The 27,609-nt window shown below is 36.7% G+C and overlaps 1 protein-coding gene across 4 annotated transcripts in view; it reads right to left on the reverse strand.

Moving 5' to 3' along the window:
- The window catches only part of fras1 (Fraser extracellular matrix complex subunit 1), a 121,665-nt gene that overhangs the window by 54,842 nt on the left and 39,214 nt on the right, over positions 1-27,609 (reverse strand). For 3 of the 4 annotated variants that reach the window (XM_058775408.1, XM_058775407.1, XM_058775406.1), the window contains exons 3-20: positions 26,410-26,517; positions 25,387-25,479; positions 24,824-24,983; positions 23,529-23,662; positions 23,281-23,364; positions 20,375-20,476; positions 19,138-19,329; positions 17,635-17,724; positions 16,948-16,986; positions 16,705-16,852; positions 14,015-14,161; positions 13,310-13,444; positions 8,007-8,150; positions 6,884-7,024; positions 6,163-6,303; positions 4,651-4,818; positions 1,592-1,732; positions 1,339-1,482 (exon numbers count right to left, since the gene is read on the reverse strand). In XM_058775408.1, the coding sequence (XP_058631391.1) occupies positions 1,339-1,482; positions 1,592-1,732; positions 4,651-4,818; positions 6,163-6,303; positions 6,884-7,024; positions 8,007-8,150; positions 13,310-13,444; positions 14,015-14,161; positions 16,705-16,852; positions 16,948-16,986; positions 17,635-17,724; positions 19,138-19,329; positions 20,375-20,476; positions 23,281-23,364; positions 23,529-23,662; positions 24,824-24,983; positions 25,387-25,479; positions 26,410-26,517 (2,311 nt within the window). The remainder of the gene's footprint in view (positions 1-1,338; positions 1,483-1,591; positions 1,733-4,650; positions 4,819-6,162; positions 6,304-6,883; positions 7,025-8,006; positions 8,151-13,309; positions 13,445-14,014; positions 14,162-16,704; positions 16,853-16,947; positions 16,987-17,634; positions 17,725-19,137; positions 19,330-20,374; positions 20,477-23,280; positions 23,365-23,528; positions 23,663-24,823; positions 24,984-25,386; positions 25,480-26,409; positions 26,518-27,609) is intronic. The other variant, XM_058775409.1, reaches the window with a different exon arrangement.

Consider the following 27,609-nt stretch of genomic DNA (forward strand, 5'->3'; position numbering starts at 1 on the left):
ATATTTCATTTTGACAATAACAAATCCTGGTAATTATTGTCTGTGGATATTTCATGTTTTTCAGATAAACTGCATATATTTTTAGATTTCAATGTCAAAGTATTTCTGAACGATTCCACTAGCACTTTACAACAGCAAGGACATATTTACAGAACATAAACTCATCCAACCTGAACCATTTCAATATCAGTCCTCAAGCTTCCATTTAGGAGCCTTTTACTGTTACATAAATCATGTAAGACACCTTATAACAAAACATCACGATACAGGTTTACACCAGTTTTAGAAAAGTTTCACATTAGACAGTATGCAGAATGATTTTAAATGGCCCATATTTTCTAAAAAGAGTGGTAACATATGCATAAATAGGTTTCATGAGGAAAAATGGATAACAGTTTAGTATAGGGACCAATTATCAATATTAACTAGTTGATTATTAGCATGCCTATTATTAACATATTACTAATCCTACCCAATACCTAAACTTAACAACTACTTTACTAACTATTAATAAGCAGCATATTAGGAGTTTATTGAGGCAAAAGTCATAGTTAATGGTTTGTTAAAAGCAAGAACTGGACCTTGTGTAAAAATGTTTTATGTTTTAAAGAATTTATTAATTTTATTAAGCAAGGAGGCATTAAATTAAACAGACGAGGCAGCAGAGATTTTTATAATGTTACAAAAGATTTTTATTTCAAATAAATGCTGTTTATTTCTCTTCAGATCAAATCAAAGAATTCTTAAAAAAAAGAAAAAAAAGTTTCCACAAAAATATCAAGCAACTGTTTCTTGCACATTGATCACTAAATCAGCATATTAGACTGATTTCTGAGGATCATGTGAGATCATTTTAAATTTATTGTTAAACACTTCATCGCAATTTGTTCTTTTTATTTTAAAACTGTTTATGCCTGCTTTATGACAATCACATTTATCTTCTACTGTGGATAAGTGTAGACTTTCTCCACTTACTGTTTCCTATTTGTTTCCTCATGTTTACTGCACAAAACCTCCTCTCTTTATGAGACAAAGACTGGTACTTCAGCCACATTTTATCAAGACCCAAATAACAGGATAACAGGATACGTTTGTTTCAGAAATTAAACTGGCTCAGAGCACATTTGACAAAAGAATTAACATATTTCCCCATTTACGTACTCTTGGCATTGACTTTACAACAATAGCTGACATGCCCTTTGAACACCAATCCTCCCCTGAAGGCAAAATGCCCATTTGACTCCTTAAACCCAAGCTGGTGCAATGACTTGAGATCAAAGGTGTCGCCTGGAAGCATTTTAAGAATGTTTTGGTGATGGAAGATTGATTTTCACTCACCAATGCAGTAGCCCACAGCATTCAGGTACTGGCCCTCAGGGCAGCTGGTTCTGCAGTAGCCGTTATGGAGACTGGCGTGGGTTGGACAAGCAGAACAGTCAGCCTGAGACAGGCCCGTACACTCCTTACATGATGGATGACAGGCTGAAGGAAGACAAAAGAACTACATTACATTCATAAAAGAATCTAATGAATTGCACTAATCCACAGGGACACAGCCTTCGGAACAGAACAGAATAACACCCAAAAACACCTTGGCAAGTACGGTCCTGAACATGAAAACCATGGGGACATTTATCGAGACACTGCCCTTGATGAAGGACACTGGGTCGTATACAGGAAGTACAATTCTGGAAACTTCCACCAGTGCAAACTGAACATGAGATGTGACATTCTGAGAGAGAAAAAGAGAAAGAAAGAGATGTTAGTCACAGTCTTGTAAACAAACTCAAACTGTGAACCAGATAACCCCAATAATATAATATAATATAAGAGATAAATACTTTTATACAGCAAGGATGCATTAAATTCATCACAGGTGTCAGTAAAGACTTTTACATTAATATAAAGGATTAATTTTTTTGAATTAATGATTTACTTTTGAACTTTCAGAATCAAGACTGGAGTAATGGCTGCTGAAAATTCAGCTGTGTCATTGCAGGAATAAATTTAATTTTAAAATTATATTAAAACAGATCTTTTAAATTGTAATACTTCATAATGCTTTACTGTTTTGTAATCAAATAAATGCAGCCTTGTTGATTCAAAAATCAAAAGTTTTAAAATTGAAAAGGTTTTAATAAAAGTTTAAATAAATGTAAAAACAAAACTTAGTTGAGCACTCCACATGTACTAGGAAAATCAGAGAGCGGACCTCATCTCAGGGCTCAGGACAACAGTTTTGTAGAAATGATGCCCAGTCTGCCTTTAAGTCATATATGTAGACAAAGTGAATTTGCTCTAAAAAGGCTGTCAGTCAGAGAGCTGATCCATGTGCACACAGCTGAATGAAAGCAGTGGGCTCCAAAAAGAAAGCCTGTCACAGGTGTGAAGTCTGAACTCGTCTCCACTACTCTACCAGATTGAATATGAGAAACATTTAGCAGACACATGCAGACAACACACACACACACACACAAACATACATAATCACTGGAAAATACAAAGATGCAGAGGCTCTTGACAATCTCCTCGATTTGGAGTAAAGCCCTTAGGACACAGGTGTCAACAGCCATCCTCCACTGCAACCCAAATCATCTGCTTGTCTTTAAATCATTTGTCTGTTCAGCCAGGTTTCATTGTCAATCAGAACAAAAGGGCTTATCTACCCCTGTAATTCAGTACATTCCCCAAAGAAGAATAGTGGGTGTGCTAAATACTAACCCAGGCAATCTGTATTCTATTGAGTGAATGGGAGACAGGGCTAAGCTTTCTTTTAATGCAATTCAAAGACACACAATAAATATGCCTAAAGGCCTCACATATTGATCATTTTTCTTTTAAATGACATTTGAAGCCATGGGGTTTGTTTTGAAATGAAGCCAGGATATTGGGAATGGTACATGAGTTTTGAAGGTTCACAGTGATGGGATGAATTCTTTAATGTACTTTTAATTGATTAAAAGGCTACTGTACTGTTTGTTAAAACAGGCCTAAAAGGTATTTGGATTCTTTTGGACACTCGGAACCACACTTAACTGTTATTAGTTAACCACACTTGTAAATATTACCATTACATATTTATTTCAATTTTCAACCTTTAACCAACTAGGCTCTTGGTTAAGCATTTTATAATGTAAGAATGATTATTATTAGTAAAGGTTTTAATGGCTGCCCACAAAAATAAATAAACAATAATAATAGAAAATGATTTAAATTGGCTCTTGCTTTCAGATCACACAATAGAAACATTTCAATCTAATTATTTATAGTTCTTGTCACCCTATTGAGTGAGACTAACACAAAAACATTTATAGAGGCCAGCAGAGAGACTGACTTTAGAGGGATTTACAGACTGGAATTTCCTCTGCATGATATCTGATCCATCAGCACATTCACACACACACTCATTCACACACACTCCAGACAAGTAGCCCTGAGGAAGCTCAACATTTTGTCTGAGCATGCTGGCTCAACACAAAGGTCTTCATTGAAGAAAGAGGCACTTGTCATTATCACAGCAGTGAGCTTCATGACAGTGGACCCATTGAATGAACAGCCCACTGGCCACTTTCTCACCACCTTCAGTGATGTGCTTCTAAGTCAACTAAAACAATATTATAATTTTTTTATTATGGATTTGGTAACACTTTACAATAGGATTCAACTGGTTAATGCATTCTGTATGATGTACTATCAATGAACAATAATTGAAAAGCATTTATAAATCTAAGTTATTCTTAATTTGTACATATATTAATATATTTTTAACATTTTAAGATGTATGAACAAAAATTATTTTAAAATCAACAATAGTATATATTAAGTAATATGAACCTTGACTTTTTAATTATATGCATCAGGATAACATTAACCAACTGAACCTCATTGTATGTAAACTGTTACCAATTAATTTTATTTAATAAAATATGTCATCGTGAGCAATTTTAGAAACAAATGCAAAATGAAATGATCATATTCTGATGAATAAAAGTTTTATACACAATATCTGACACATACTGGAGCCAGAATCCCGTCCCTGTGAAGCTCTCAGCATGTGAGAACATCATAAATAAAGAAATGATTCACTGTGTAAAATTCAGAAACCATTCAACGTGACTGTAAAAGCAACAGTACATTTTACTCAGTGCTGTGGGGGTGAGGTGTTGGTGGTACTACAGAAAGCCTGCAGTCCTTGATGAATATACTACAAGCAACTGTTGTCATACTGTTTTAATGTAATTAATTTCTGGGTTTGTGTATGAAGGCTCACACCTGCACTTTTTTCCAAAAGATCAGCTTATTCTTTTAACTTTGAAAAAATGTCATTCCAAATCCTTTTTGGCAGGATTTGGTCAGGATTTAAATTTTAAATGAACAGCGTTCTCCACAGGGTGTGTAACATCCTGTACAACAACACTGGTGTATCTGGAGTGAACTGCAGATCTTCTGTCATCGAGGATTAAGACATTGGGAATAACTAGTGCAAACAACCTGCTGTGCGTCACTCAACACAACGACATGCACATCCATTTTTCCAGCGTTTATCTTTCCATCACTTCATAATCAGGGAGCTACTGAGAATTAAAATGGTAGCGTATGTGTCTACATCTTCAGAGAAAAATACAAGAATGTGTCTTCTTGTTTGCTCACCTCTGCAGGTCCGTTCTGCGTCAAGGTAATGCTGTGGCCTGCAGGCAGACATACAAGACCCGTGAGAGACATGTCCATTTTGAGGCAGCAGGACCTCTTCCTGTTTGACACACTGCGTGCAGTCTGAGGAGTCCGGACCCACACAGACCCTACACAATGAATGACACCCTGAAAAGACAAGGAAACATGCTGAAAAGAGTAGAAAAAGTAAAGTTCATACACACATAAAAGCACAGCATTCTATCAAAAATGGAACGTCTCTGACTTTAACTGATCTTAATTTATGCGCCATAAAATTGTTTTAGACTAAGCCTAAGCTTTAGCCATTTCATTTTATACCTCATAAATATAGTTAGATAGTTTAGGCTTTAAAGCTGCTTTTGCAAGGTGACCACGAGGTACATCTACACAGTTTATTACATTCAGTTTTCATGCATGCTTCCACACCTATGATTTTCTATCATGGTGGGAAATTTTACATTGACTATTGTTTTTTAACAGAGCTAATGATATTTCGGTTCCCCAAGCCATAAACCTAAGCCTCACACAAACCTTTTTTAGATTTTCATTAAGACATTTTAGTAGACTACCATTAAAAAATTTGGCATCGGTAAGATTTTTTGTTGTTGTTGCTATTTGTTTTTGAGAAAAGGTTTATATATTTGATAAAAAAAAAAAAAACATTAAAAATAGTAATATTGTGAAATATTATTATAAAAAATAATCTAGTTCAGTGTCCTTCAAAAATCATTCTAATATGTTGATTTCTTATCATCACAGTTGAAAATGGTAATGAATTGTGGAATCCATGATACAGTGTCTTAGTTTGAAGTACAGCCTTTGTTTGAAATAGATTTTTTTGCAACCTTATACATGACAAAAAAAATGTCCCTCAATGTAATGCATTCAAATATCAATTTCTTCAAAGGATAGTGTATATTTTTCATACTCCCTACAGCCTCACTACAGTGTAGATATATATCTATATAAATCCAATCTATAACACACACACACTTCTGTGAACAAATAGTCTGAATTTCTACACAGAGCCAGAGTAGGTTATCTGTATTCAGGACACACACACACACACACACACACACAAACTCACCCGCAATGCAGTACTGATTGACATACCGGGCAGGGGACAACTATACTTAAATGGATACAGGTAACAGATAACCCATACTGAACAAAAATCCTCACTTTCCACACTACCTTACAATGCAACATACCTGTATATCTATCTATCGATCTATAGATCTTCAACTGCAAGCAACCCATTCCTCCATTTAGTTTTGGATCTCTTTAAAATTCTGACCAAATTTAAAATCCATTTTTAATGATACATTGCATAATTTAGTGAGTGGTCGAATCAAACCTTTGCTAAGTATTACACAAGAACTCTTTAGGACAGCTCATCGTTGATCTATTCTGTTTTATCATGACCCAGTTTTCACCACATAATTATGTAACAGTGGGAGGAATATCAGAGTTTTATAAATGCAGTCGTACTGTGACAGTGTCCCCCTCTGGAGAACAGTCCCTCTCCGCAGGACTCCACACACTGGCCTTGGTTCAGGATGAGAGACTTTGAGCAGGAGGTGCAGTGAGACACAGCTGGCCCTGAGCAGGACGCACATGAACTGTGGCAGGCTGGGAGAACAACACAGGCATAGTTCAGCACGTGGATTTAGTAGAAATCCCATGAGATGAGAGTGAAAATAACCAACCATAACCAACCAGGACCTCTCGTAACTCATAACCTTTCATCAATTTCATCAAAGTCGGTTAGCAAAAATGCACTTGTCTTGGTCGTTTTGCTACTTTCGAATGTCCTCTCAACTGCAATCAGCAATAGCTAACATAATGTATGGACTTTCTTATGAGCTGGTTGGGTAGAAAAGTGCTTGCCAAAAAATTTAATGCAAATGGACTGTACACCACAGGATTAGGCTTGACTGTATTAATAAATCATTTTAAACTCAAAATCATGCATCAAACTAACATTCAGACATGACAATTTTCTAACCCATGTGGTTTTGCTGAGAAACGTAGGTAAGACATTTCAAGGGACTGACTTCAAATGAAAGGGAAACTTTCCAAAGAATCATCTCTGGCAAAGAAAATGGGTTTCAGAATGAATGGTTTTTCAATTTCTGAAGTTTGTGTTTGCCAGTAAACCTACATGGATGCGTTGAACAAAATATTAAAAGTGTAAAAGAAAACGTTTCACCTTGGCAACGGCCGTGGTCATTCTTGTAATACTGTGGTGGACATTGTGGTACACATTTCCCCTGATGCAGTGCATGTTCAGGGGGGCAGCTCATACAACTGGGATTGTCGGGATGACAGGTTGCACAGGAAGTGTCACAAGCTACAACAGGATAAAAAAATTTTTTTAGAAAATATTGCATAAATAGATCTATAAAGAAGACAACTAACATTTGGATTAAAGAACTAGTACAACATCATGACTAAAATATCACAATCAAAATGATCGCATTCAAAAAAGAACAAATGAATGCAGAAAAGCCTCAGGACTTTCAAAGTCAGCATGCAAGATTTAAAGTGCTCAAACCACTAGCTATTTTTACCCATAGCCTGAAACCCAAAAAACTCCCCCATCAACACAGTTCTCTCAAATGTTAAACAGACAAGCTGGATCTGTGGAGCTTAAGTTCTTTCACTGTAAAATACACATTTACAGTGTCATTCTGCATTTGCTGTAGGGTTGTCAAGGTGCAGCTTAAATGTATTCGAGGTGACATTTCTGAAGCTGGCTTTTGTCTCTACTTGGCAAGATATTATCATCAACAGTGATAAGACAACGAATAAGGCCATTAAAATGCCATGACAATCTGACTAGTGCATGCTACAGCCATCCAATACAAAAATATCAAAAAATGTTCCTATTTATATTAAAATAATAATAAAAAACTAATTCAAACTATGGGGTGCACTGTAAGGCTAGAATACACTGCACAACTTGTACAATTTGAACAAATGAAAAAAAAAAATTAAAAATAGAGATCATAATCTTGCTAACTTGCCGCCCCAGAAAACACTAAAATGACTGTGGGTCATACACTACAAGACATTCACAATGTCTTGAACACAACAAACACATGCAGAAACGTATGCGTTTATAGGAGACATGTGACAAATAAAAACAGGATGTGTTCAATGCTTGATATCCTCCAACTGGATGGAGTCATTGTATGAAGCTAAAATACGAAATATGTGCCCATCATACACTCCAGCTGCTAAAAATCTGCAGACTGCAGACTGGTTAAAATGCTTTAATTAAAACAAACCACACAGAGTAACTAATCAGATGTGAATTCTGCCAGTCATACCATAACAGCTGCCTTGATTAGCATAAAAGCCTGGACCACAATCCAAAACACAGAATCCATCCTTCAGTAAGTGGGAGGGGTCTGAGCATGTCAAACAATCCTGAGGCCCCGCCCCCTGGCAAGATGAACAGGAGTCATGGCAACCTAAAGAGGAAGAAATCAATAACATGTTCACAGTCAAACTAAACAAACAGCAAAAGGCAGAATTACAAGGTTACTTTAGTTCTAGTGTTGTGTTGTGGCTTTTCTGTGATGAATTAAAGTGAATTTACTTTGACTGTGAGAGAAAACAAGCCAGTCAGATTAGAAGGGAGCTTGTAAAAGGTACAAAAAAGTCAGAAAAACACATTTGCATATATAAAGAAAGTCTCACGATTTGAAGGACACATACAGAATCGCATACATAAGATGTTGAATATGTGCATTAAAACACATAATAACACAAATAACACAAATGCATCTCCACTAAGAATAACCTTCTTTTATAATCTTGGTAAGATGGTAATAATATATCCAAAGGCCTACTGATATCTAAAGCATAAACACCAAATACAATACAGTCAGGGCACTAACTCAATCTCCCTTTAGCAAATTTACTGAACTGCTCCATATTAATATATCACACAAGCCTTAAAATCTCATCAATCTACTATCTCTTCTTCAGAGAGAGAGAGAGAGAGAGAGAGAGAGAGAGAGAGAGAACAAAAGTGAGAGATGTGGAACAAATTAACAGTTGAGCACTCCTTCAAAATCACCTTCTGGTCCTTTCTGTCCATGAGGCTGAATATAACAAATAATAGATGATGTCTGTTATTTCAGATTTTGAACATTTCTGAACAAAATGTGAGTGATGCTTATAAATAAACCTGAACTGAATTGAATTGAACTGAACCAAATGCTTGCAATGCAAAACTTGGTGCCAATGTACTAAGGTGTTGTACTAAAGACCATGTGGTAAATAAGGGTGTTTTAAGAGAACCAAACCCAGTTCACTTAAAGTGAACCAGAAAGGGAACCAGCCGAAAGTGACCTCAGTCCTTTTGGTGTTCACAATGTAGTGGACTCAAAAGAGAACCAAGTTCTTTTTTTGTTCACACCACAACTTTATAAGAACTCAGAGCCCAGCTTTCTTTGCAGCAGTGGATTTTGGGTATTCAAATGGCATCTTCACATGTTGTCATCACATGGATGTGGCACATTTTGAGGCAAATGACAAACAGAGAAGGAGTCAGACAAAGCAGAACTAAAGGAATGCATCTGAAAAAACAGGAAAGGAAGAGGATAGCAACTAAAAAGAAATTTTTCTTCCAACACTATCAACAACTGCTGCTGCTTGCCACACTTTCACCTTCGACAACATTTGTGGGACAAGCACAAGCGCTTGCACCCAAAATTTCATCCAAATCTTCGTAGAAGGGACAGGAATCCTTTATTTCGCGGACTCTCCACTTGACGGATTTTGTCCCAGATGGCAAGCCTCCAGGTACACATGTCAAAACGAAATGCGAAGCGGGCCGGGATCTCATTGCTTTCCCATATCATGAAGATATTGAACCACAACGGACCCACAAACGACACTCAGACCACCTCCGGAGGTGGTCTGAGTACGGTTCGCTTAGGTCCTTTTAGGGGGTCTGAGATCACATGGTTTGTTCACATATACACGCTGAACCGCTCTGAGAGCTTTTGAAAGGGTTAAACGAACTAGGTGTGAAAACACCCTAAGGTGTTCTGAATGGTTCTTAAGGTGCTATGCTTTTGCATAGTCCACCAAGTCACTCTGATAATCTGGTCTCTAGATGTACCTCCAACAATTTACACATTTTAAATAAATGCTGTTAAAAGCTGAAATGCCGAAATGCTGAAAAAAGTTTCCACGGTTTCCACAAAAATATTATTCAGCACAACTGTTTTCAACATTTAAAATATGTTTTTTTTTTTAGCACCAAATCACCACATTAGAATGAATTCAGAAGGATCATGTGACACTGAAGACTGGAGTATGCTAAAAATTCAGCTTTTACTATGAAAAGTAACATCACACCTCTCATTAAGTCACGCAGTTGGTGTCATTCATGTCCACAACAAAACTGGTGAGGGATGAGTTTCACATTAAAATGCAGTACTTACAAAAGAAATACTGATACTTTCCTTAGTAAGAACCACTTATTTCATATCTAATGTTTTATTTTACATGTAATTAATTATGCCTTGTGTCATAATGTTTCTCAGATTTATGTACAAATACTGTTTTGTTTTTTTACCTTATGAATAATCAACGATTTTAAATAGTTACAAATGCCACAGAATCTGTGAAAAGTCTCTAATTATGTTGTGCAGCAATAAGGTCACAAGACACCTTCTCTTATTCTTTGTGGGAATTTAGTGCTGAGGATTAAACTACAATCTGGGCACAGCGCCCGGTGTGAAACATTCACGGTTCTACATGGCACCTCTCCACAGACACACACACACTGGCACCAAACTGGCCCAGAACCCTGAGAAGCTGGAAGGGGACCAAATATTTTGACAGCCAACATCAAAGTGTGAACAAGAGATGTAGGTAACCATGTTTAGTGGATTTGGAAAAGCTTGGCATGCTAGAAAAATTAATGACAGAACACTTGGCCATGTCTGTCAACTAGGGTTGCCAACTGTCCCGTATTAGCCGGGACGTCCCGTATTTTGGGCCTAATTGATTTGTTCCGTATACGTGACTTCCCTTGTCCCGTTTTTTTGACTGCTACGCTGATCTAACCACTGACTGATAAAACAGCAGCAGTGCTGATCACAACACTTGAGAATGATCACCAATACGACACCTGTCATCATCCAGTCACAGCCCCCCTCACGCAGTATACGTTAAGTAAATCAGAAATCATGAACAATCGAGGAAGGCTGCGCAATCCTCTGCCAGCTGGTCGCTCCCGCCTCACAGCAAGCGCTATGCTAAGTGCAAGTCAATTCCGTCCGTGTTTTGACTTCAGTAAATCAATTTTGGTGAATACAAACAACGTGATTATTTTTCATGAATCCAACATCCCGTCGCGCAAGAGACGTGGTCAGTAAGGGAAGTCGTCTTTCACTATTATAATGTTGTTAAATAGAGAAAAACATTTTATAGGATATAGGCCTACAGTATTTTAAGATATTCAAGTTGTGGCATGTAAGAAGTGTTCGGTAAGGTCTGTTAGTGGTTTGTTTCAATATAGCAAACCTCATAGCAAATAGCAAACATACATGAGATTAAAAAAAATTAAACTCTATTGTAACATCATTTAAAATGTAAAAGAGAAAGAGAGAAAGGCACAGACAACAGAGACAGAGAAGAGAACAGAAGATGAAGGGCTTCCTCTAAGATTTCCTCATTTTTTAGCTTAACTAATTAACTTCTTGAACATTTGCATTTGCACTCAGAGAGTGAAACAGGAGAATGAATCGTTATCACTTGGCCACAATAAAAATCTTCCACATTCAACTGCTCAGGAAGACTCATTCTCGCTAAATCCACTACAATGGGCTCAACCTAAGCTGGATATTTCTTCTCCATCTTGTCGCTTGTAGAACAATGTGGTCCAATCTGTGGGAGAGGCTTATTAAAGTGTGAAATTGAATGAAAGTGTGGACTGGGGTAATAGCTGTACAGTCTAGTGGTCCCAGTCACAGACCAGTTAGCAGGTCACTAATGCATGATTCCCTCCAGATTGGATTGCTATAGTCAGGTAGCCTGACAAGACCAGGTACCCACGTCTTCAGGTTGATTCTTATGCAAGGAGTGAATGCACTGCAGGTGCAGTAATGCTCCATCTGGCTTTAATAACAAAGAAGAAACTGACCTTTTAGAGATAACATGACGCAAAATGTTGTATAATAGGAATTCTACATCTAAATATATAAAATGGGCCCTTTTGCTTATTAAAGAAGTAAATACAGCTTCATTATATAACAATGAACAATAAATTAATATATGTGACCCTGGACCACAAAACCAAAATTATTGATTTTTCTTTTATGCCAAAAATCATTAGGATATTAAGTAAAGATCATGTCCCATGAAGATATATTGTAAATTTCCTACCGTAAATATATCAAAACTTAATTTTTGATTAGTAATATGCATTGCTAAGAACTTCATTTGGACAACTTCAAAAGCAATTTTCTCAATATTTAGATTGTTTTGCACCCTCAGATTCCAGATTTTCAAATAGTTGTATCTTGGTCAAATATTGTCATATCCTAACAAACCATACATCAATGGAAAGCTTATTAATTCAGCTTCCAGATGATATATAAATCTCAGTTTCAAAAATTTGAACCTTATGACTGCTTTTGTGGTCCAGGGTCACATATAACAATGAAATTCTCTTAGAATGAGGAGTAAATCTTATTACAGATAAATAAATGGCAGGTGATATTTGCACCGTGTCTATAAATAAATACAACAAATAAATACAAAAATGTTTTGTATCAATGAATCGTTTGGTATCAATGAAAATTGTATGTTTTACTAAGGCGATTGTCCATTTAATTAATCAAAAATACAGTAATATTATAAAATATTATTACAATATAAGATATTTTCTATTTCAATCTGTTTAAAATGTAGTTTATTCCTTTGATGGCAAAGCTGAATTTGCAGCAGTCATTACTCCAGCATTCATGACTTTTTAGAATTCTTAGATGACTGAAGTTGAAAAATGTTGAATAAAGTGAAAAAAATGGTGCAATATAGGACTAAAAGTGGTTTTTGGCTCGTAATCATAGGGGAACCACTTTTAGTGCTATATAGCACCATTTTTTTAGAGTGTACTTTGATTTTGATCAATTGAATGCATCCTTGCTGTATAAAAAAATTATCAAATCATAGTAATTCCAAACTTTCAAAAGGTAGTGAATATATATATTTACATATACTATATAAATAAAAATAAATAGTTAAAAAAAAAACAATAGAAAAACAATAGTATTTAATATATTTAATATAGATGCATAAATACATCATTATATTTAATATCTATTTAAATAAAAATATATGTATATATTGATTATATTTATATAGATATTTTTATTTAATTGTAGACATGATTTTGGGCAACATTTCTATGATAGCTCCACAGACACAGCAATACTGTGTTGTTACAGTATTACTGCCAGCTTCCCTCATGAGCTACCTGCTGAGATGCAATATTTGCACTTTCTTTTAAAGCTGGTAAGAAAGCATCATAAAAGTACAGCAAAAGTAAACAGTATCTCAGAAGTCAAGACAATAAAAGTGAATGAAATGTAAACTGCAGTTGACTTACTGAGACAGCGTGTGTGGTCCCGGAGCAGACCTCTCTCACAGGTGGTCACACATTGCCTGCCACTGAGGAGGAAGGACCCACCACATGCGGTGCATTCAAAGTCATTCTCACAGGTGGCACATGACGGCTGGCAGGCTGGCAGAAAGAGAAAGAGAAGGGTGATGAGGGTTGGGCGATACACTTCGTGGCAGCAATTGCAAAACACTATGCAAAAGCTGGGTACAAAGCACTGATAAATTAATAGAGATTCTGTGCGAGAGAATTAGTACAGCAGCTCTTAAAGAGTGACTGTAAGAATTTTGTCAAATGATGCTATAGCCCTCCAAAGTGGGGGGAAATTCCAGTGCAGGATCCGGTCTGTGTTTTGACTTGCTAAAATGACTGTGACAAACATGACTCATGTACATGTACATGCACATCCACATACAGTACACACAAAACACACACACACACACACAAACCAACAAAGCTATAGGATTAGTTATTTATGGAAGTCACCCAAAGCAGAGGGCGTTTTGAGGATTTAAAATACCATAGGGTAAAAATATGTTTAGGCCAGACATGTGTGAATGTTGGTTGGAAAATAGAAGGAGGAGGAGGAGGATAAAGTAAAAAAGGAAGTGAGATGAAGAGGTGAACAGCAATTCGTGCAACAAAACCAGCATGGGCTGTAAAAGTAAAACACAAAAAAAAGTATGTTTATACCTGCACAAACTTTGCCCTGTGCGAAAAATCCTTCAGGACATGACTGCAGACAGCGTCCATTCATCAACAGGGCGGAAGGGTCCTGACAGCTGTCACAGTGATCTGGTGTGCCAGAGCATGTCAAACAGTCCCTGTGACACTGCACTGCTACAGACACACACAAAACACAGTCAAACTCCTCAGACGACAGATGAAGTTACTGCTTACAAACACCCACTTAAAACATAATCGTTCACAGACTTTGATCATCAGTATCACCTCTGCTCTAATAAGAAAGATCCAGTTGGCCTGCAGCTGTGACAGTACATTTTCATTTTCCTAAGGCATTACACAAACCCAAATGTCACCACAAATGGCTTAATTTAACTATTAAAGAACAACCAGTAAAGTACAATTTATTGTGAATGCTTTAGGTATTTTTTAAAATGAAGAAAAGCTGTTCTTAATAATAGCCAATATAACATTATTAATATTTGCATTGTAAAAGGGGTATTAAAGCAATTATGAGTACTCAAAACCTATCACACTTCCAACAAATTAAAATACTTACATTTAAAATAGGCTTGTGGATAGTGTGGAAAGGAATCTACATATAGTTCTTCACTAAACCATACAGTATACACGTTCAAAAAGTTTCGGGTCTGTGAGATTTCTAAATGATTTGAAAGAGGTCTTTTATATTCGCCAAGGCTGCATTCATTTGATCACAAAATACAGCAGAAATAGTGATATTATGCAAATTTAAAAATACCTTATAATATATATTTCAATGCTGAATTTTCAGCAGCCATTAATCCAGTGTTCAGGGTGACAGGATCCTTCAGAAATCATTATAATATTGCTGATTTGCTGTCCAAGAAACATTTTTTTTTCCTAATATTAACATTAAAAGCATTTCTTGTGCTTCCTAATATTTTTGGAAAGTGATCCATTTTTTTAGGAGCATTTGATGAAAAGTTCAAAAGAACAGCATGTGTTTGAATTTGAAATCTTTTGTAGCATTATAAATGTCTTAAAGACGTTAGTGCACCTGCTTTTCTTCACTCTAAACCATATATTTTCTTTTAATATCAACAAATATTATTACATCATATAATGCTTAAAGTGCAGTTGCCAGTTGTATGACGTTGTATGAATTTCATCTATAGTCATGCAAATGAACCACCAAAATCTCCCACCCAGTCTTTAGTGTACTAATAAGCCATTCGTAACTTCCCCACATGGTCCAAAAGAAACCTGAGCCTCTAACTATAATTCTCTTTGGCACCATTACTTGGCACAAGAATTAATTACACAGTCTCTAATGAGCTGGTAAATGCCTTGCTAAGGACTTTGGGTTGCAGGTTTCTGGCTCCGTCCATGAGGCCAGAGCAAGAGACATGGAAATAGGGCAATGTAGAACATTAAAGGTGCATTGGTAATTATTTGATGGTCATTCTCAATTTTTGGGCTGGACTGCAAGCTCAAGGCCAGACCCATATCCAGAAGCAGAAAATGAAAGCTCTAAGTCTTTATTATTTTCTGACATTCCCTCATAAATCACTTTTAATTAAATACCTTGGTGTGTGAATCAATAACTCCTGGTGAAAAACTATCCCACTCTCCATTTTCCAGTTGAAGTAAGCATTTTTTACCAGAATGACCTTTGAGACTTTCCATCGATTTGAAAAATCTACTTGTTTTGAGTGCAAATGTATTGTAATTCGGTCACCAGCTAGTAAATCCTTCCGAATCGCAGCGTTTCTCACAGAAACACTGCAAGTCATTATGTCTCAGACAATCTATCTGATAAAACTCTGATGCTGGGCTCCTTCTGTTCCTCACTACAGGCAGTCAAGTTAACAAATGGTTATGTGGCTGTGAATGCATATACACTGCCTTTGCCATTTCGATAAAATCTGGACATTAACTAGCTAACAAGCACTATCACCACGCAAGCTTCTACTTTCCATATGTGCTTAATAGTGCTTCTGATAAATATAAAAGGGAATAGCATGTTGGTGTTTTTTGTAAACAGGGTAGCCAGTTCCCTGTCCAAAATTTAAGAGAAAAAATACTATTTGACTGCTGTGTTTAGAGGATACATTAGCATAATCTTATCAGCATAAACACAGAGATGCCAAACGGTCAGCCCACGCACATATAAACGTCCAAAACAATTTGCCAGTATATATCTATATAGAAGCAAAATGTAAACAAACACTTTCTGTTTTCTTTCTCTCTATGGTCTTTCCTAAGAGAAAGAGGGAGAGGAAGATGTATGTTCCTTCCTGTAGCATCTTTTGAAGTCACCAGGGAAATTTAGTATATAGATCAGATCCGAGTCTCATGGGTGCCGCAGAGCTAAATAACCACGTTATCTAACCAGAATATAATATAATACTATAGCTCTCATCTCTCTACCACCCAGATCAACTATGCTTTGTCTTTATGGTTGAGAAATTGTTCCTTGGAGGGCTGATAAAGAAAGATTTTCAGTACAATTCAGAAATGTTTTTTTAATCACATAAAGAAATGCTTTTAAACTGGGAATAGAATAATGTCCCTTTGAAGTAAATAAATCAAAGTATAACCCCAGTTTTACTGATTATATTGGAGCATATTCACAAGAGAGCATGGTAATTAACTACTGTAGCTTCATACATCATTGCTGTTTGGGAAATGAACACCAACATAGACGCAGGTCTCACCTGGATTGCAATCGGGACAGCACTGTTCAGGGTGAGGTATAGTTAGGGTGCCCAATGGACAGGTGGGACAGGAATGCTGGTAACAGGTCACATGACCCTCTTGACACTGGCACTCACGACACAGACCCTCTCTGACACTCTCTAGATTCTGAGACACAAACATTTTTGCTTAGACAAAAAATCTGTTGTAATAGTATTTATTAATTTTACAAAACCATAAACCACATTCTCATGTTTACTTACAGTGAGACGTCTAAAACTCTTGATGTTGGCTTTCTGCCCCTAAATGGAAAAAGACAGTCTGATTGTTGGTGGTATTGATTTGCTAGTCTTTTTCTCTTCGTTGCTATCAAAAGCTGCTTGTACATTAACAATCATTTGGGGTCAATTTTTTTTTTTTTTTTGAGAGAGAGAGAAATAAATACTTTTATTTAGCAATGACACTCAACTGATAAAACGTGACAGTAATGCATTTATAATGTTACAAAAAACTAATTTCAAATAAATGCTTTTCTTTTGAACTTTCTGTTTATTAAAGAATCCTGCAAAAATGTATCATAGTTACCATAAAATAATAAGCAGCACATCTGTTTTCAAAATTACTAATAAGAAATGTTTCCTGAGCGATCATGTTAAAATAAAGACTGGGGTAATGATGTTAAAAATTCAGCTTTGACATCACATAAATAAATTAGATTTGAAATTAGATTAAAATAGAAAACAGTTATTTCAAATTGTAAAAATATTTCACAATATTACTGTTTTTACAGTATTTTTGATCAAATAAATGCACTCTTGGTGAGAATAAGACAATTCTTTCCAAATATCTTACTGATCCCAAACATTTGTATGTACATGTAAACATGGATATAAAACATGAAAAAACTACTGTATGTTTTACTAAAACCTATATTTAAAGAAGCTTCATACCTTCTGGTCTAGCTGTGAATATGTACAGGAACTGGTTGTTGTCTTACACTCAGGGCAGCATTTCCCAGGCAAATGGACCAGTTTTTCTCCCTGGCACAAGATGTGAAATTTTAGTTCATTTAATTTCAGCATGAAAACACCCCCAGGGGAATGATTAGCTGTCTGACAAAGAGCCACAAATCTCTAATTACATCACATTTCCAATTCCACCTCTGAGGTTCTTTATAGGAGGCCGCTATCAATAATCATTTACATTCATGAAAGAATCTTTAGTTGTTTCTGTGTTACACAGTTAGATCACCAAAGCCATGGTGGTCTTACAGGCGAATCAGAAGATACGGAACTACAGATGGGCATCTGAATACAAACTGAATATATTAGTTAATGCCAACAAAACTAAATATAAAGAGACAGTTCACACATGTCACGGTGCACACAACGGGGAGGAACGAGGAGATGAGGATAACTCAAAGTAACAGTCTTTAATGACAATCCAACAAAGGCAAGACAAGGCAGACACACAGGAACACCGGGAGTAACGAGTAGACCAGACGAAAAGGAACTGAAGAGGCAGGATCTAAATACACAAGATAATTAACACACACAGCTGGACAAAATCATAATAAAACTTAACAAGGACAGGAAAACCCATATAAGGACACAAGAGGGCGGGAAACACACGACAGAGGACTGACAACACAAAAATGAAAATTCGGTGATAATTTACCTACACTCATGTCACTCATCTTCACAACACAAATGAAGATATTTTTATCATACTCTTATCTTTTTTGTCCATTGGTTGTCCATTCATCCCAATCTTTCACACATCAAAATATGCAAAAAGACATCATAAGAGTCTTCTGAAGAGACGTGGTCACTTTATATGATGAGCATATTTAATTTAGGCTTCTATTCATAATAAACTAGTGAAAACTAGTGAAATAGCTCTAAATAATTGCATGTTACCACTTTTTACAGCATGCATACTAGTTTTTGTTTTTGCACCAGAATGTATGTCACATTTAAACCTGAGAGGTTTCAGTTCAAACTTGTGTACTACTCTTTTAAACGTTCATTACAAACTTTACCTTGACAGTAGTGAAATTCACAGGACTTAAAAACCTTTAAGTCAGAGTTTCTGCTCTAAAGAATAACCTTTACAGTGGCAATTCTGGATTTGGGCCAAAAGTATAATTAATAAGTGATAAATCGCCACATTGCCCAACCTTTCAAAGCTCCTTATGATTAATGGAGAAGCAGAGAATATATTGATTGAATAAAGTTATAATTCATAACCAGGACAAATGACCACAGAGATAATATGCCCCAAGTCTCAAACTCATCTGGTATATTTTGCCCTAATAATAGTCAACATTTTACATATAGGGCATCCCCTCCAGCTGAGCTTGTTAATTGTGTCTTGTAATGAGCAGAGTAAGTATGTGTCCCTGCTGATGGCTCTGCATAGGAATGTGTTACCTATAAAATTTGGACACATACCCGTGGGCACTCCGATCTGGCGCACTCAACCCGTTGGCACAGCACCTGACCCCGTTCACACATGCAGAACTCACAACCCGTGCCATTCCACATATCACCATGGTAACGGACAATGCTCTCATAGAGGCAGCTGCCTTTTGACGAGACACAATCTTCACAGCACTGCCCGGATCGCTTGACCTTCGTCTGACCCTGAGGAGAACACACATTAGCAGACATTATAAAATGACACGCTTGTTATAATGCACATCAAAGCATTTGCTAACACTTTATTTTACGGTGTCCTTGTTACACATTATTATTATAATAACCATTATAATAACAATAAATTATGCATAATTACATGCAAGTAACCTTAAGCCAAACCCTAATCCTAAGCCTAACCATATAGTAAGTACATGCAGTTAATTAATATTACTAGTAATTAAGTGTATAATTAATAATAACAAGGACAGCTTAAAATAAAGTGTAACCAATCATTTTTACTTGTGTCTCAGTTTGTAAAAACGAAAATGGAAAATCTGTTCCATTTAATAGAGCTTAATTTGTATATAACCCAAAATACTTCCTTATAAACCTCACAAAATTGTGTTGATGTATTTGGAAGTTTTAGAAATTTAGGAATTAGTTTGAACGGGACCTACTGAAGGGCTTGTCCCTGTTTTTTTTTTTTTTTGCTTGTTTTTTTTAGGAAAATATACAATAGCCTAGGAAAAAAAAAATAATAATAATAAAATTAAGAAATGTATAAATGCTAAAAGTGAATTTCGCCAACTTCTAGCATATAGATGGACTCCAGTTAATAAAATAAATACTATAAGCCATAAAACTCTCATTTTCATTCAATGAGGTAATTTTACGCTCTTTAAGGAGTCACACTTATTAAGGTAAGATATAACAACGAAATGTCTGTTCCTGCTGAGTATTGTTCTAAAGCACAGTTACATAAGATCATGAATTTTGCATGAAAGCAAAAGACTGAGATGAAAAACACCCCGGAGCAACAGAAAAAATACGAAATATATGGTGCAAACAATCCTAGATGACGAAAAATCCTAACTGTCAGTTTTAGGCCCAAGAAGCATAAACTGCAAGAATCAAAGTGAGATTGTACTAAATTGTAAATGACAATGGTCGTTTAGCCAAAAGCATCTCTTTCATGATCTTCTCAGCAAGTTTGCTGGTCAAGAAATTGTCTTTGACAAGAAGTGTTGGGGTGTAATGGATTTCTGCTGACCTTATCACAGTGGAGAGGAGGGCACTTCTCTGTCTGACAGCGAAAATGACCGCGATCGCACACACAGGTGCTACAGCTGCCCCGCTGCCACTGCTCGCCGTGCTAAGAACACAGACACACACACACACACACACAATAAAAGAGTTCTGAGGTAAAGGAACATCTGTCATCAATACTACATTTTTAAATGTACAGTGGGTACGGAAAGTATTCAGACCCCCTTAAATTTTTCACTATTTGTTATATTGCAGCCATTTGCTAAAATCATTTAAGTTCTTTTTTTTTTTTTCTCATTAATGTACACACAGAACCCCATATTGACAGAAAAACACAGAATTGTTGACATTTTTGCAAAAAAATAAAAAAATAAAAACTGAAATATCACATGGTCCTAAGTATTCAGACCCTTTGCTCAGTATTTAGTAGAAGCACCCTTTTGATCTAATACAGAGTCTTTTTGGGAAAGATGCAACAAGTTTTTCACACCTGGATTTGGGGATCGTCTGCCATTCCTCCTTGCAGATCCTCTCCAGTTCTGTCAGGTTGGATGGTAGCGTTGGTGGACAGCCATTTTAGGTCTCTCCAGAGATGCTCAATTGGGTTTAAGTCAGGGCTCTGGCTGGGCCATTCAAGAACAGTCACAGAGTTTTTGTGAAGCCACTCCTTCGTTATTTTAGCTGTGTGCTTAGGGTCATTGTCTTGTTGGAAGGTAAACCTTCGCCCAGTCTGAGGTCCTGAGCACTCTGGAGAAGGTTTTCGTCCAGGATATCCCTGTACTTGGCCGCATTCATCTTTCCCTCGATTGCAACCAGTCGTCCTGTCCCTGCAGCTGAAAAACACCCCACAGCATGATGCTGCCACCACCATGCTTCACTGTTGGGACTGTATTGGACAGGTGATGAGCAGTACCTGGTTTTCTCCACACATACCGCTTAGAATTAAGGCCAAAAAGTTCTATCTTGGTCTCATCAGACCAGAGAATCTTATTCAGGTGTTTTTTAGCAAACTCCATGCAGGCTTTCATGTGTCTTGCACTGAGGAGAGGCTTCCGTCGGGCCACTCTGCCATAAAGCCCCGACTGGTGGAGGGCTGCAGTGATGGTTGACTTTCTACAACTTTCTCCCATCTCCCGACTGCATCTCTGGAGCTCAGCCACAGTGATCTTTGGGTTCTTCTTTACCTCGCTCACCAAGGCTCTTCTCCCCCGATAGCTCAGTTTGGCCGGACGGCCAGCTCTAGGAAGGGTTCTGGTTGTCCCAAAAGTCTTCCATTTAAGGATTATGGAGGCCACTGTGCTCTTAGCAACCTTAAGTGCAGCAGAAATTTTTTTGTAACCTTGGCCAGATCTGTGCCTTGCCACAATTCTGTCTCTGAGCTCTTCAGGCAGTTCCTTTGACCTCATGATTCTCATTTGCTCTGACATGCACTGTGAGCTTAAAGGTCTTATATAGACAGGTGTGTGGCTTTCCTAATCAGTATAATCAAACACAGCTGGACTCAAATGAAGGTGTAGAACCATCTCAAGGATGATCAGAAGAAATGGACATCACCTGAGTTAAATATATGAGTGTCAGAGCAAAGGGTCTGAATACTTATGACCATGTGATATTTCAGTTTTTCTTTTTTAATAAATCTGAAAAAATGTCAACAATTCTGTGTTTTTCTGTCAATATGGGGTGCTGTGTGTACATTAATGAGGAAAAAAAAATGAACAAATGACTTTAGCAAATGGCTGCAATATAACAAAGAGTGAAAAATTTAAGGGGGTCTGAATACTTTCCATACCCACTGTATGTAAAAATCCAAAAAATACAGAGCTACACCACCAATGTTTCAATTCAATTTCAAAATTCAGATGGCATCTCAAAGCTGTTCAAATCTTTAGCAGCAGAACAAATTACAGCACACAATGAATTTAAAATAAATGACAATTTCAGCCAATGCTGTAGTGAACAAGACAAATACTAGAAGGAGATGAAAAGAATGGTGAATGTTATCCTCTCTAAATCCCTGCTTTGCTTTCACACAATCCACTGTGATCAAAAGAGCTGAATTCCGCAGAGTGGGACGTGATCGCTGAGAGCACGGTGAACAGAGAAACAGCCCTAAATGACATGCTGATGAGAGATTTCGGGGATGCTTGTGACGTTTGTGTGTCTAAAGACAGGTGTCAGTACTGCAAAGTAACCACATATTCCAGACTGAGAGGATCAAATGGAATAATTTAAGAAAAACCCACATGATTCAACCATCATCTGAATATTGAATCTGGCGCTTTGACAACTGTGTATTACCCAGGAACTGCATATATTATATATAATAGCATATACATGTACAAGTTATGTATTAATACAAATGTGCTAATTACTATTTTCTTAGTTTACTTGGTGCTATTTATTTTGCTACATTTTTATTTAATTGTATTATTTGATATTTGACGTTTATTCACACTTTTTATTGCTGACTTTATCATTGTATGCAGCTATGCTATAAATGCTTTGACAATACAAATGTACAGTTTTCCTTATGTTAATAAAGCAGACCAAAACTGCAAATTGAAAGAGAGTGAGTCAGTTGAGGGAATGATGTGTAATATGTGTGTGTGAACAATGGAGGGAGGAACAAGAGATGATTTGAGGCAAAGAAAGAAGTGTGAAGGAATGACAGAAGCAGGAGTGACAAGCATATCTCACACACACAAACACCAAACTCAGACACGGCTCTATGATCAACCCATCTGCCACAATATGAATGATGAACACACTTTAACCCACACTCACCATCCCCTCCCTCAAAAGGTCTTCTGTAATACAGACATGCATTATCCCATCTGTCACTCTCAATCTATCTCTGTCCTCGGATCTCTGTGTATATTTCACCTTTCTCTAATCTCTTTTCCGGCTTACCTTGTACTCATTCCCAGCCTCCACGCAGGGATTTGGCTCACATTGAGGACAGCACTGCCCTGGATGGACCACCAGGTTCTCGTTCTGTATGTTAAAGGAGTACATCAACATCCTGTTTTTAATTGCTAGAACAACTCTTTCAATTTATAACAACAGTCTAGGTTTAGCGATGACAGGCTGAATTGTGTTTTGCCTTGTCTATTACCAACAGATCAAAACACAAGGCACAGTTCTGGGTTGTTACTGACCGCTTTGCATGTAACAGGCTGACACTCTGCAACCAGGCATTCAGTGTGACCGTTTTTGCATCGACACTTTGTACAGGGGCTGAATGTCCATTCCACCCCATCTCTGTACTGACGGCCTTCCCAAGAGCAAGAGGCTATGGAATGAGAAAGAGCATTTTAATTGCAAAATTGTACTAGTATCTCTAAAAGAAAAAAACACGTCATTCATTGGTCTCTGACAGAAGCAGAATAAACCCTCTTGGGAGCCATATAGCTAAGAAAAGCATACCTTTTGAAAGCAATCAGCAAAACAGATGATTGCTACTAACATCACAACACACAAAAGATGAAGTCTTGTAATATCTTTGCCACTAGTCACACCAAAAAGAACTGCAAAAACAATAGTTATTTTCAAAAATGTTCAGTATCTATCTACCCAGCTTGCCATTGTTTGAGAAAATTCATGCCCCAAATTTACACCACTGGTTGAGACAGTGCTGTTATATCTGCTCAAACAACTGGCAATTCCATTTGAGGCCACCAGAAATGACACACATCTTTAAATTTGACATGTAACGGAAGTACCAACAGATCATTTCTTCTGCATCATGATGTACATCCAAGTGAAACAGATTTTTGGAAAAAAAAATGTAGGGCGGGAAGTTGTTTCTGTCCTTGGGTTTTTAATTGGATGGGGGCAGATCTGACTGTAAACTTGCGGTCAGCTTTAAGAAAGGTGTGAGGTTTAAGCGGACAAAATGACTGGAGAAGTCCAGAATACATCACCAGAGAGAAGTCTGTCTTTATTATATTTTGATTTAAAAAAAGAACGAAAGAAACATACGGATGGATGAATTGTTCACAATAAATTCAGTAATGTGCATTTTGAAAATAAACTTTAACACACAAATCAAGGCAAAATAAAGTTTCGTCATATATTTGTTTCACTGTGGCCATTAATATTGTTTTAATATATTATAAATAAACAGATTCACTATAATGTAATTGCAAATGAGCAAAGATAAATAAATCAGCAAATATATAAATATAGATATAAACAAATCTATCCAGTGTATATATCCTAGAAAACTAAAATAAAATAATAAAATTAACAAAAAATTTTTTTTTAGTTATTTAGGAACCAGTAAATAACATATGTGATGTCTTGTTTTCTACAGTACCATAAAGTTCTAAAAACATTATCAAAATTTTTTCCATAAAGTAAATAAAATGCCTGACGAAAACAAGAAACTGTGGCAGAGAAAAGCAATCACTTTCACAAACAAGATATGCATGAATAAAAAGTTTTACTGTACCTCCATTATGAGCACATACAGGACAGCAGTCTCCATCTGGGATGAAAGGACTCTGGTCTTTCCCACAACTAAGAGGAGGACAAGCACGTGGCCCACAGGTCACCTTCCCATGAGAGCATGTGCACACCGAACATTTGGAATTACTCCACTGACTGTCATGCTGAGAGAGTGAGTGGAAGCGAGAGAGAGGTAAATCAGGACATGGGAATTAGAAAAACTGTTATCTTTAAAATTGTGCAAACAGAATATCGCAAATATCATTTATTGCTCTGAGCCCCAATGCCAACACACCCTGTCCCCCTAAGTAAATGCTACTTGACTTGAAAGCTACACTGCTAGAATCTTAAACAGAGCACCAAGTGGCTCTTTAGCAGGGATGACTGGGACAAAACAGAAGCTTGCTCTGTCAGGGAAGAGTGGAACTGAAACAAAAACACTTTTGTGCACAAAACGAAGCAATCACAGAGTCGGGTGTTTGACCAGAAGTGGGAAGATTTGCCAAGGAACAGGATGAGGCTTTTAGCATCTTTCATTGGAGTTGTGTCATAAGGAGTGTCACTTACCCCATAAACCATTCCTTCATGCTGACAGATCCCGGGCAACTGTGCAAAACATTCCGGACAGCACTTGTTGGGTGGGATTCTCAAGCGTTCACCCTAGGAAAACATCCCGAGAAACATTTAAAGAGATGCATTAACATCCTAGAGAACGTTTTATCAGAACTCAGGAGCAAAGAGACATAATACGGGATCAAAACTATTGGCATTTGAAACCAGTGTGTAGTATTATTTATGTACCACAAACTAGTTTATTAATATTTTGAATGAGCTTTTTAAATGTTCAGTTTTTATTTCAAATTTGGTTTAGGTTTTTCAGTAAGTCATTTTGTTATGTGCTTTGCCGTTTTTATAAATATTGATCGTTTTAGTACTTCAAATGCAACCTATTTTTATGTCTCTCCAAGGCAACATTTTTCATTTCTGTTCAGGTTTTTCAAGTTTTAATTTTTTTATCTAATATTAATAATTAATTTGATTTCAGCTTTATTTCAATGAACAACTTTTTTATAGTTTTAGTTAACAATATCAACACTGTTAGTGCTTTTACCGCTACACACAATTCTTGCAAGGTTTCACAGCAATAAGATAACTCCAGCAGTGGCTTTATTGAATGAACAAGTGTTTTTGAAGAAATCCATTGTGAATGATTCAATAACTGACTATAAAGAAGTACTGGTGTACTAATGTTACTAGCAGAAAGTAAAATATGCTGTACAGACTCTTGGAACACTCTGGCGGTTCAAGTCGAGGACCAGAATAAACTGTTAAATAATCTTTAATGAACTCACTTAAAAATTCTTTGAGAACAACGTCACAAAATCATCTTTTAAATGGTTCTTGGTAGAACCCTCATTGTTCAAACCATTTATAACACGGTTCTTAGGATTGGTTGCTTTTAATTGGACCAAAAGCATTCATGTTTAATTGGCCGCTTTCATTCCTATAAGCTAACAATGCATTCATCAAGCACCTAAGCCCTGTTATTGCCCAGTTTTAATGGCCCATGAGCAAATACTTCATTCTTACCCTCTGAAAGTCACATTGGGGATTTTGGCAGCGAGTGGGTTTGCAGCTGACAATATCATTGTAGCAGATGCAGTCTTGACAGGTGTCTGGTTTCCATGATGTATTGTTCTATAACAGGAAGAAAGGCACAAAGACTTAACTCCATGCACACCAAATGCCATCATCTCTCAGTTTATGGAGCATGCGTTGGGAATGACAAGGCACTAAAAAGCAAAACCTTGACAGTGCAACATCTGGAAATGACAACATAAAAAGGGATCAGTGTACAGGCTCAAATAATAAATCCAAATTAATTCATTTCCTTACTAAACTTTCACAATCATCACTTTCCAAAACAGCTTCAGAAATTTGTTGAATGTGTTTGAAATTCCTAACTGAAACCATTCAAGCAAGGCCATTAGAAATAGTAAAGCTATATGGCATTTAACCCGAGACATCCCCATTCCCTACAATAAATGTTAGAGCATTAACAGATAATAGTCAAAGAGGTTGCTTTGGTATTTTAAGATGTATTAACAGTCTTGCCCGAGGGACCTACTGCTTTAAAAGGGTATCGGATGAACAGATAGGTAAAACAGAGGAGAAGCCTCCTTTATGTCAATGTAGCCTTTTCACTGAGCTAATCCAAGCAGACCTAAACAGACCTTTTGGACTAGTCCTAAGAAAGGTGAGGGTGAATGAAACACTGTGCTGCCACTGAAGTTTTGATTTAAGTAGTCTTACAGTCATTTGATGACGCTAGCTGTATCAATGCAAGCCAAGCCAGGCTGTGACTGCAATGGTCGCAAATGCAATAAAATAAACATAAGTTGTAAATAAAATGTAGACACCATTGGTAAGTTAGGAAAGGTTTGCATGCATATAAAGTGGTTTGGTCATCTAGTTGGAGTACACGCCATTGTTTCTTACACACAACACTCTCTTATGGACCATCCATTTTAATGAGTTATAGGAAAAGAATTCCAACTAACTTGGAATTCTGAATTAATAACGGTATTCTAAAAAAAAAAAAATCATATAATATTATTTGTTATTGTTTTGCATATATGCTCAATGTTATTGCTGAATTAACTGTAACTTTGTTTGGATGACTATATTCAGACCCTGAACAGGCAAAAATATTCATCCACACTTTAGTTTGGGGACCATTCACGGCATTAATGTTTGCCTACAAAACCACCACTGGCTCTGCACCCCTTT

Source organism: Onychostoma macrolepis, chromosome 05 (genome assembly GCF_012432095.1).
Source record: "Onychostoma macrolepis isolate SWU-2019 chromosome 05, ASM1243209v1, whole genome shotgun sequence".
Taxonomy (NCBI): Eukaryota; Metazoa; Chordata; class Actinopteri; order Cypriniformes; family Cyprinidae; genus Onychostoma; species Onychostoma macrolepis.